Source organism: Heloderma suspectum, chromosome 1, assembly GCF_057233095.1.
Source record: "Heloderma suspectum isolate Gila_16-S chromosome 1, 16-S_ref, whole genome shotgun sequence".
Classification (NCBI taxonomy): Eukaryota; Metazoa; Chordata; class Lepidosauria; order Squamata; family Helodermatidae; genus Heloderma; species Heloderma suspectum.
Window position 1 is genome coordinate 315,111,956 of NC_139458.1, and position 12,275 is coordinate 315,124,230.

General features: G+C 42.7%; 1 protein-coding gene across 1 annotated transcript in view; it reads right to left on the minus strand.

Moving 5' to 3' along the window:
- Positions 1 to 6,816: 6,816 nt before the first annotated feature.
- Positions 6,817 to 12,275, minus strand: part of SIM1 (SIM bHLH transcription factor 1) — a 91,511-nt gene continuing 86,052 nt past the window's right edge. The window contains exons 10-11 of the mRNA XM_084831248.1: positions 11,356 to 11,761; positions 6,817 to 7,553 (exon numbers count right to left, since the gene is read on the minus strand). Coding sequence (XP_084687374.1) covers positions 6,817 to 7,553; positions 11,356 to 11,761 — 1,143 coding nt within the window. The remainder of the gene's footprint in view (positions 7,554 to 11,355; positions 11,762 to 12,275) is intronic.

A 12,275-nucleotide genomic window follows, 5' to 3' on the forward strand; every position in this document is an offset into this window, starting at 1 on the left:
GGAGAAATGAAAAATGCTGTTCAACTGCCATTGCTAAGTCACACCCCGGAGAAACCACTGGGGAATTTCTCCACCCCCTAGAGAAATTTGGTGAAATGGTCACACACACACAATTTCTCTGCCCACATATTGGGTGGAGAATTTCAAGAGGCCATTTGAGCACTTTAAACAAAGCTCTTATGAGACGGTTCATACTATGACAGTTCTACCAAAGTTAAAGAGGAAATTATAGCTTAAGTGTACAATAATACCTAAACATAGAACTGATAGTTTCCATCAAGATGTTTAGTCCTTTAGCCACGCATTCATTATGGCAGTGGTATAATATGCCCAGCAGACTTTCACCAAATTCATTCAAATATTATGGATAAATGATAGCCTGACAATATGCACATTAGCTATTGTCCTTCACCTCTTTCTGTTTTTATAACATGGATTTCAGTGCTTAAAAAGCTGGCCAGGTATGTAATGTTAATATGTGTTATTGCCAACTCTCTCAATTGTCACTCATTATCAGTGACATCACCGCTTTGAACCTACATTATTCCTCAATTTGGCCTGGAATGTCTTCTATGTTGATCCTTTCTTCCTTTTTTGACCTTAAATGTGTTTGACATACTAAAATCGATGGGCTTGTTTCTAGGGCAGTGTTCCCAATACATGTACAAATGTACATCTTAAGGGGCCATGTTCAGTAACATGCATGGAAAAAAATGCACCATGCACATTGATGAAAATTCATGCTTGAGCTGCACAGAGGGCTTGTATATAGCTGGGACAAATGCATATGGATCCAAACCAGCATCCCGAACGTAGGCAGATTTGGATCACAGAAATGGTAGTGGTAGTGTATACATCCCCCATGATACTGTTCACACAGAAATGGGGCTGGTACATAAGCCTCAGTCACTCCCAAAATGCTCTTATGGGCCCCTGAACAAGTGGCACTTGGAATCTTTTGGGATCCGAACACTTCATAAAGCTTAGTGATGACCTCATTCCCAGACCTATCAAAGACCTAATCTGGGTAGGAGAAAAAGAAAAAAAATCAGTGTCACTAATGCCTGATATAAATGTAGTACCCCCAAAACAAATATTACGGTTAGACCTGACTGACTAAGAGCCAATATTAACTTACTAGAAGATGCAGCGTACTACCCTTTTGGTCACTGGTTAGCATTTTAGTGTGCATATACTTCCAGGGCCACCAGCAAAGCTGCTGATAAAAAGAAGTGCTACTTGATCAGCTTGTTCTGAAATTCATTGAAATCAAAAGTGTGTACAAAATTCAGTGGGTTATGTATCATTGCCTAAGAGCTTCTTCACACAGGGCTTATATTGTGCGATCAAGATTGGTTGATCACAGAGGTTTGTGGGTCCTTTACATGACATTTCCAACCTCCAGGGCCCCTCCTGCGGTTTATGACCTTTATCCTGCTTTTAAAAAGATCGGAGATAATGTGATAAGGGATGTTAATCCGATCTATCAGCTGTGTGTAATGACAGTGTTGTGCTATAATCACAGTGCCATCTAGTGGCTGTAAAATGAAACATATAGAAACATATAGAATTTGACGAGAAAGGATGTCCTTGTTTCAAAGCACATGTCCGCCCATGTAAAGGAGCTGGTTTTAATCCCACAAAAAATCCAGAAGCAGAAAGCCCTGGTAAGGATGCGGGACTTCAGCCTTGTGTGATGAAATGGGGGGGGGGGGCAATCAGACCCCACACTTGTAAACTATACCCATTAAGAGCACAACCCCATAAAGAGTTGCAATTTTGTTTCAATTTTAATTGATTTTCTAAGGTCAATGTAAGATTTTTTTTCCAGCTTTGAATGACATATCCACTTTAGCTCTACATAGACATTCTTATCCATCTACACACAAGGATTTAGGAGAGCAGGGATGAGTGTACTAGCTCCACTGCCCTCTGCTGCCGTCTTCATGTTTAGGGTGAAATTCTGCAGCCTTGTGTATCCATGGAGGTTTCCCATGTGATGCAGAACCCTGGAAAATCAGAGCTGTATACAGCGCAGGGAGCCTCCATGGATATGCAGGGCTCTCCCTTGCAGAAGTTCACCCTGATCAAAGGGAGGGTGACAAGGATGATGACAGAGAGGGGCAGAGCTGGTGGACCTGTTCCTGCTCTCATGTAGAGCAGGAGTGAGCAACTGTGGAAGGTCCAGGGGGCATGTTTGCCCCACAAACTCCCACCCCATCAGCTGTACCCTCTGCTGGGGCCACCAAATAATAACATTGTTGGGTTTTTTTTAAATTAGATATGGTGTCCAGAGGCTTGTTTTGCAAGCCAATTTTGACCCTTTTGGCACACCATAGCCACTATTGATACCTTTAAAAAAAATTTTTATTTTTTTTTTACTGAATTGGGAGGTCAGCAGGGGGCCACATGGAGCCTGTGGGCCATGTGTTGTCCACTGCTGGTGTAGAGCCTACAGAAATAAGAATGTCTTCATAGGTCTTTTGTGTATCACACATGTGTGTAATACAGGACTAGGCCCACTATACTGAAATGTATATATATTGCTCCATGGCAAGAATCATGAGCATTCCTGGTAAATGATAAAAGTATCTGCTGTATAATGATAGCTTTAAGCTAATATATTCTTACAAATATTAACAGAAATCATTTCAAGTATTTCAAAATAGCTTATCTAATTGTCAGCAAAACATTACATAGTCTTTGACTATATACAGTTTTAAGTCATATACATAAAGGAGTTAAATACACCATGCAAAAGAGAGAGAGAGAAAGAAAGATGTTCTTAACCATTTATATTGTTGCATACAGCCTCTACATTCCAAGGCTGCAGTCCTAAATGCACTTTCTTTGAAGTAAGTTTATTTGAAACCAATAGGACTTATTTCTGAGTTAACATGAGTAAGAAAGCTCAGGCTGCTCTAATCAATGCAGTGATGCACTTAGAACAGGGGGCGGGAAATCTTTCGCTATCCAGATGTTGATGGGAGTTGGAGTCCAACAAACCCAGCCACTTTGGCCAATGGTCATGGTCACAGGTTCCCCATCCCAGCTTAGAATCATGTAGTGCAGGAAACACACAAACATCTTGGGTGCGGAGAAAGGCAGGGAGGCCTACATTACACTAAACTCAGCATAACCAGGAATAGAACAGAAAGAAGTAAACAGGGCTGGCCCTACCATGAAGAGGAGTGGGGCAGCCCCCTCAGGCAGAAGTTGCTGTGAGGTGGAGAGGTGTTGAAGGACAGAGCTCTGTCCTGACCTGCACCCCCTAACCTAGCCTACTGCCCTCAGATGTGCTGTCCCATTGCCAATGTTGAAGCAAGCTTCAACTGCCAATCCAGCTGGCATTTGTATGTGGAATGGGAGCCATCTTGTTCTTTCCCTCAGGCAGCCAAATGGCTTCAGCAGTAAACCTAGCTCCTGAGCATGCTCCCACTCTGAAACAGTATGGTCAGTGCTGTCATTTCTGGCAGCCAGGAGGAGATTGGAGCACCTCAACTGCTTCCAGTATCCACTTCCTCTCCTCTACCCACAGTGCAGGTCCTAGATGCAGATCTTTTTAACCCATCCAGCAGCCAGAAATGAGATCTATAACACTGTTTTGACTTGTGTCTTGCTCTCAATAGATTGAGGCAAAAGTATACACATTGCATCTCACCTCTCTGTAAATGTTTCATCATTACATTAAACAGCATAGGTGTAAATAACAACCTTGGACATATTTCAGTATCGACAGATGCTTAGAAATGTTTATTCTTAATTTTAAAATGTCCCCACCTCATTTCTACCACATTTTCCCACTGTCTTGAGATGATTAAGAAAGGTGAGCACATTTCTGAATTGTCCCACTGATTTCACTGGGAGAACATTAAACCTATGCTGAATCCTCTCATTGAAATCAATGGACAATTTTGGCTGAATCATGCCCAGTATTTGCTAAAGCTACAGTCCTAGACACACATAGCAGGAAGTCCCATTGAACTTATCTCAAATCCAGCTTTCTCAGTTAAAGATATAGTTTTTAATCATATCTAAATTTGAAAAAGCCTTTCTAGTTACAGAGTTAATCCTGCTAAAACAGAGATTCTGGGACTCGATCTGTTATAAGCTGGGAAGTATACAACAAGTAATATCTGTACATTTTCTTGGGGAAATGTGCTAAGAAGGAATTGTGTCTACGAACTTGCTGGCTGATATCCTCAACAAAGGCAGACGTTTGAAATTCTACATATTTCAAGCTGCTTAGCTTCATGCTGTTCTGTGCTGAGCTGTACATGTTTGTCAGGTCATTACAAGCGCTTATTTAATTGCATTAATAAGACTAATGATGCTATTGTAAACATGTTTGCTTCAAGTAAATCTTACTGATTTCAATGAGACATGCTTCAGAGTGAGTGGCTTTAGGGTGACAGCTGCGGTGCTAGCTTTCCTACCGTGGTTTCACACATTACAACTCATACTGCTCTTGCACATCGGCTTTTCATGGTATGTGAGGCCACCCTGCTGTAACCTGCATTACTGACATTTGTGTAAAACAGATCAAACACATTTCGCTTGGGGTCACAAAAAAACTTCAGCTGGAGAATTTTCATTATGATTCATCAAGTTCAAGAACAATGATATATCCCAGATGCCTTTGTTAAGTGTTACATTAATTGCCTTCTGGTTCATTGTCTCTCTCTGATAACAAGATTTTAAAACATACCTTTATTGCATTTTCTTCTGCTTCTTATGGTATTTCCCCCCAAATCTCCAGACAAACTGGTCAAGTCTCCTTTTGCCTCAGGGTGTTCTTTTTTCTTTTTCTTTTTTAATGTGTCCTTTAGAGGTGTATCAAAAACTTACCAAAATCGGGTGCTGGTAGTGAAATATCTCATACCCATAAACTGGAGGGGCAGTAACCTTGCTGTGAAGAATAACTGTACTCAGGTTTCCTTTTACACTTAAGATGCAATCCTATGGATGCTGGGAGTTGTAGGCATTTTTTTCCTGTCTAAGCATGCATAGGATTGCACCCTTAGACAACCACATTCCACCCTGCATCGAGATTACGAATATCCCAGCTGGAATTTAATGCATGGGCCAGGTTTAATGCATTTTCCCAGAAAAATCACAACAACATTGCAATGGAAATGCTGAGAGAATGTGATAGCCCTGAAACTGAACAGTACCTTAAGGGGAAACACCTGGATCCCCTACAACAACTAAGTAGCAACTAGCAACAGTATGCTTCTTGAGCTATACATTTATCAACCAACTGATTCAATATCTTTATGTTGTCCCATCCCATCCATGATTATGTTACGGGGTGGGCAACCTGTGGCCCTCTATAAGTTGTTGGGCTCTAACTCCTATCAGCCCCAGTAAGCATGGCCAATGGTGATGGATGGTGGGAGCTTGAGTCCATCATCATCTGTAGCCCACTCCTGTGCTACTCATACTTTGTTTTATCTTGGGAGCTATATAGGCAAAAATGAAAAGACCAGGTTCTCGTGGGGTGGTCATGAATTAAAACTCTGGTTAATTAAAACACACCTTACTTTGGGGCAAGCATCACTGAAATAAATGAGTTTGACTCCCAAGGAACAGGCCTAGGATTGGAGCAAATGATTCTGGCCCTTCATGAAGACCAGTTCAACTATCTTCATTGTCATGTTTTGTAGGACCCCTTTGGTGTATTGTCAGAACATTTTGAAACTGGGCAAACCAACCATTTAGTATACTTTTGTTGGCTTTTTCTCCTCTTTTGCTTGAGATTGCTAGGGTTGTGTTTCATGTCTTTTTCATAGCGTATCTTTCAATAACTGTCCACCTGTGTTTCTCACCATTTCACCTGTCTTACCCCTCCTTGGTTAGACGTCTCCCAGTTGCTTGTTTAGCAAGACAGTTAGCTTTCCCCTGTCCCCGCCCACCCTCAGAACATACTCAGTATTAAATTGGGAAGAAGCATTCAGTGCATGCCAAGCTGTGGGAACTGAATTATGTCTAAGTGCTCTGCCCTTTCTTCCTTCCCTACCATGATTTTCTTCTCCAGAACCTAACCTTCTTTCACGTACCTGATCACATTTCAAAGTGCCCCTTTCCCTCTAAATCTATGCATTTACACCTCTTCCATCACTCAAGCCAGGATAAGAACGGCCCCCTGAATTTCTGTCCATCCCCTTGTAATATGGTCTGAGCAAGCAGTCTTCTTTCTGATCAGGTTTGTTACACAACATACATGCTTCCAAGTCAGACACCTCTATAACTCTCAATACCCCAGCAAATTATTAACCATACTGACGTTCTGACTTTCTGGCTAGCCATTCTTTATAGCCATTGGGGAGCAAAGGGTGTGGAAACATTAAATAACAATTGCTTTGCATTTGAAAATATGAATTTCACTCTCTCTCTCTCTCTCTCTGTTGCCTGTAAAGAGTGCATAGTGGTTTTGTTTGACTAGGGCTTGGGTGCACCAGCAGCTTAGCCGTTTTGTCCTCCACCACTTCATCTTAGATTTCCACACAAGGGTCACAAACCGCTCACCTGGCAAGCCACACCTGCTCCCAGCTTAGATTTGCTCCACAATGGGGCGCTAGCTTTGCGTTTTAACATAGCTCTGCTTAGGGTCACCTTAATGCTAGTGCATTTTAAACAGTAACTTGGATAAACCAATACCTCCCCCACTACCTTACAAGTATTCCTTCTAGTGCATTGTAGTTTATCAAATGCTGGTAACCACAAGGGTACTAAAACATATGTGTCTGCTGTTATTACTGCAAAGATACCTTCCTAGCACAAACATATTTAAAAGAAAAGAAGGGAAAACACCCATCAGCTCCCGTTGGTTATTATAACGGATGTCCCCTTGTGTCCCTGTGCTGGATCTTGCTGCATCCGTAGGTGAGAAGTCACATCAAAGTGTGATCCATTGCAACCCAAAGAGTAGTTTCTAATGGTTTCGCTGTCGTATAGGTGCTCCAGGGCATATCCCGTTAATGTGTATGCATGCTTATCAAAGTATTGCCTGTGGGAACTGTAATAAGTTGGGGAGCCAGCTGGGTTATCCCCTGCAGTCTGATGTGGAGACACTTCTGAATGAAGGAAGTCTTTAGCTAGGATCAAGCTCGATTTAGAGATTCGGTCAGAATTGGGGCTGCTTATTCTAGAGAGTGTGGTAGGGCTGTTGTCATAGTCATTTTCATGGGGGCTCATCATCTTCCCGTCTCGCTGCTGTGTGTGCTCACAGGGAGACGTGTTGACGATGCTAGGGACCCGGCAGACGTCTCCTCTCAGCTGTTGCTGCTGGTGGTAGTTTGCAAAACAAACAGAATGTTTTTTCCCTGCTCCGTTAATGGAAACCAGCTGATCGGGAGTCGATTTCCGTAACTGTAGCCTGTTTTCTTCTTCTTTAATCATTTGCTGAGTTGCTCTGATCAGAGTTTCAATTTTGCTGGGCTCATGTGGACTGCCCTGATACTGCTGCTCAGAGTGGTATCGGTCTCCTGACTCACTCGCAGAGCCAGGGTCTGGGGAACTAACAACACTTTCTTCATCCCAGTGCCCTCTTCCTAGAAAGTGAGAAAAACAAAGGAGATAAGCAATCAGCACTGAGCTGAACATGGAATACAGCAGGACATTCAAAACATATGCATTTCCAGTGGGAATATAACAATTCTAATAACTATAAGCCTGCTGCAGTGAAATTAATCTGCAGCCCATACTGGCCCTTGTTGCCCCCTTAGGATTGTCAGCTCACAATACTGCAGTATCAGGCGAAGGCACATTTGGCAGAATTCGCCAGTCAAGATCAAGACTAGGGTTGGGGAACCTCCAAGCTGTGGTGGGCCAAATGCAGACCTCTAGGCCTCACAACCTGGATCTTTGAACTCTCCCCAGGACACATGCCCTTACCAGCTGCACTCCATGTTATCTGTTTTGTCTTCTCCTTTTCCCCAACTACAAAGCTGATGATGAAAAGAACCTTGCACAGGAGAATGCCTGGATGCAAATGGCTTTTCCCTCCATTGCATATTCAAAAAAGATAAGAGCCACATCTGTAACTCTGTCCACTTCTGGCTCTGGCCATGCCCACTGCTGGAATGGGGACCTTAACAGGTGTCGGCCAAAGAAAGATGGCCCTCAGCAAGAAGGTCTAGCAAGTCTAGACTCCAGGACATAGCCACCCTGTGCCCCTTGGCTCCCACTCTTATCTGCCTGTTTCCTTCCTAGCAATAGTGCACTTCCTCTTCCAGTCTCAATGTCCTACATAGAGCTTGCCCAAGGCCTACTGTCTCCTTGGAATCTCCTTTCTTCAACTCTATGTCTCCATTACCCACCATTTCCTTAGGTTCTTGCTTTTCAGGCCGCTGCATACTTTGACCTAAATGCATTACCTGGCCCAGGGATGAAGAACCTGTGGCCTTTCAGATGTTGTTGGCCTGCAACTCCCATCATCCTTCAACACTGGCTATGTTGGCTAGGCCTGATGGGAGTTACAATCCACCAATGTCTGGAGGGCTGCATATTCCCCAGCCCTAATCTAGCCTGCCTCCTTACCAGTTTCCCTCACACTCCACTCACCTTCCTGCATTTTAAGGGCAGTGAAGTTTCTTCAGAGCTCCTTCTCTGATTAGTCTCTGTTTTGCCTCTGCCTCTTTCTTCAAGCTTCACTGTCCACCAACTCTTCCTTCAGATTCCTTTCTCAGTCCATTGCCTACTCTGCATCTTTCCTTTAGTTCCCATGTCTTTTAGTTTTCCTATACCCTCAGCCTGTGCCCCAGTTGTTAGCCAACTTACTCTTCATTTGCAGAAACCACCCTGCAAACTGTTTACTTCCCTGTCCAACTGAACATTATCATGCCACCTCTCTAGTTCAGCCAGTCCATTGCAGAAGCTTCATCCCCAAAACACAACGCAAGACAGATGGCTATTAGTAAATGTTATGAGGGATTTCTATAAGAATATCTCCAGGAGGCTCTAAATTAAGGTATGTCTTGGAACATTTCAACATAAATATAGGCAGGGTGTTGCAAATCTTTGCATCCCAAACTGGCTTCCTGGCTGGTCCACACAATTAGCAGGGACCAGCACAATCTGTGTTCTCTCTACAGCTGGTTTCCTGCAGTAAGCATGGGAGGCATCCCAGGGGAACCATACCTGCCTTTTCATAGGGCAATTCTTGTGCTACTGCTTGTGTATTACAGTGCCAAATCTAGAAATGCAGAAGGCTTCCAGACGGACATGTTGTGTCTCCAGAAGTAACTTGTAAGTTCAAAGAAAAATCAGGGTCCCATTATGATAAACACACCATACAAATGCACACTGAAAGAACCATATATTTGACTATGTGGTGAACAACAAAAGGCATCCACACAGAAGCAGCACAAAAATTAAGTGGTTTCACCAAGTGTCAATTTTCTTTCAACAGCTTCTTTAAGATGCAGGCAGAGATGCAATGTATCTTATACATATAGATATTTGCATTGGCATGCAAATGGAAATAGCTTGGTTGCTGGGGTTCAACACACGATCGACTTAATAGTCAAAGCTAGTTGAACAATATATGAAAATCTAGCTTGTCCAATGGGCATTGCTGGTGAAATCCATTTTGAATTTGGACCTCTTCAGTTCCAAAGCCTGGTGACTGCAAAGTGCTGGATCCACACTTCAGAGTCTCATTGATTTCAGTGAGTCTGCTCCAAGTACGACCAAGTCTGAACCCAACCTAATTTACATTAGGAGGAAATGCTTGAGTCCAATTTTGTTTGTCACAAAATTGGCGGTTCCAGGCATACTAATGGTACTATCACTGCTCATGTACCAAACCAACAGCTTGGAGGTGCTTGAATCATAGTTTATGATGTTACAGTAACACAGTCACCATTGTGCTCTTTCCTGGTCATCACAATAACCATTAAGATACAGGCATTTAGTGTAGAGATGTTTTTTAAAGATACACACATTGTGTGTAAACACCACTATGGCAGACACACTATGGGGAGTCTTGAACTCAGCAGATCTTACTTCCAAGCAGAAAGAATGATATAACTGGCAGTTAAGAACATTTCAGGTAAACAATTCTTTTTTAAAATCTCTCTCTCTCTCTCTCTGTCTCTCTCTCTGTCTCTCTCTCACACACATGCACACACACACACACACACACAGCCCCAGACATTGGATGTATCCCCCTTGAAAGAGTTCCACCTATAAAGGCAGCCTAAAAATAATGCTTTTAAAATGAATTAATTAAAGGGCACAAATTAAAGGAGGACAGTTCAGTTCTTAATCTGCTGGAGTAAAAATCAAACTGAAACTATTACCTTGTCCTTGATAGAATGCAGAGCAAATTTAGGCCAATTTGAAAGAAAAAAAACCCAACCTAACCATCTCTTAAACCAACATTATATCCTGACTGTATGTCTGCAACAGCCATACTGGAAAACTGACACTTTTTAATTATCATTTAGTGGGGAGAACCTGAATGAAAATCATATGACAGAGCTGAAGAGCAGAATGCAAAGAAAAATGTTAACTTGAAGCTGAGAGAGAGAGAGAGAGAGAGAGAGAGATGCAGATGAGTGCTAAGAATGTTTGGGCTCATATTGAATAAGCCTGGAAGGATGTGCTGGAGTGGGACTGAAGAGTAAGCGAGTGAGTGAGTGAACGAGAGAAAGAGAAAGAGAAATCATTGAGAGGGAATGGATGGATGGAGATAATTGTTGAAAGCTTCTTATTGATGCCTTTGTTCCATTTCTAGTAGCCAGGAGGAGGAGACATAGAGCATCTCTACACCAACCTAAAATCCCACATTTAAAACGGGGCTTTCTGCTTCCGTTTTAAATGCAGGATCACAACGGACTCCCTTTATGTGCACTTCCTTCCCACAGTTTCCCCTCTCCTTTTCTCCCTTATCTGAGTCTTCCATATGTTTCATTATACAGCTGCTAGATGCTGCTGTGATCTAGCTCCTCTTATTTTGGGTTTTCCTCTTTTCACAAAGGGAACTCAAGGGGAACTCAAGCGCTGCAATTTGATAGCTCATTATCGACAGTCTTTTAAAAAATGTAATAAAGGTCATTTAGCGTGGGGGATGCCCAGGAGGTTGACGACATCATCTAAAGGACCGGCAAACTTCCCTGAGTAACCAATCTCAATAGCAGGATAAAAGCTCTGTGTGGAGAAGTGCATAGAGACATTCCAACATGGAGCCTTAAATCCCTCCTTGTAGTCAAGTAGATGTCCCCTTGTTTTGTTGTAGGCTTCATAAATAAGCAAATTAAGAGGAAATCTTGACAGGCCTTTGAAACACTGACTCAGTGTTACTAACCCATCCTGCCTTTGAGCAGCTTTTTGTTGTTGTTTACAACCTACCATGGATCCGGTGAATGGAGGTTATGTGCGGCATGCTGTTTTCATAGGTTTCTCTGCTCTCAGGAGAAGATTTGGTAAGGGGAAGGCCAGCTCGAGAACCCCACCATGTCTCCCTTCCAGGCTGTGGTGTGCCGAGGAAATAGCGACCAGCCTCACACCGGCCACCTTCGCAGGCCTGAGTATGGAAGTGCCTGTCATCAGCCAGCCTGGAATGGTCAAGTGCAAAACCATAGCAGAGAGCACTGCGGTCCGAGTATTGTCTGTAGGCACAGGAGACATCATGATGCTGGGAGTTTGGTCTTTCAGAAGGATCCATTAATTGTGGAGATGCAGTATCAGTCAGTGGGCTTCCACCCCACTGACTTTCATGGTCAGATTCAGATCTTTCAGTATGAAATCCAGAATACTGCAGTATAAAAAGAAAAAGAAGAAGAAATCAAGGGTGGGGTACAATCTGAAAAGCAATTTGAGTTCTTGATGCTTTGACTTCAATCCAGAAATCAGTGGAGACTGATATGCCTTCTTCTCTAAGAAGAAGGTGAAGTGGGGGATGGGGGGGCAACCAAATTGGGTTTTCTAGAAGAAGAAATTAAATTAAAAGAAAATTATATGGGGACGAAATAGAAGCATGCTCTTCTGGTCAAGAGCTAAGCACACACAGGTCACCAACTGAGCTTCATCTGCCTTTTGGACAACAGGAATGAGAGGAGATAGGGGAGCTATTCCAACCTTATTTGGAAGTTGTTTCTTCTCATTTTCCTTATGTCAATTCTCCTATGATTTTTTTTTTATGTGGCTTGTCCAGTCAAATTATAAGATAAAGGCTGGGACAAACACTAAGAGCTTATTTGGCCTGGAGTTGTGCCTGAAATCAATCATCATTTTCCAAAATTAAAAGGACTACTGGCAGTAAAGAAGCC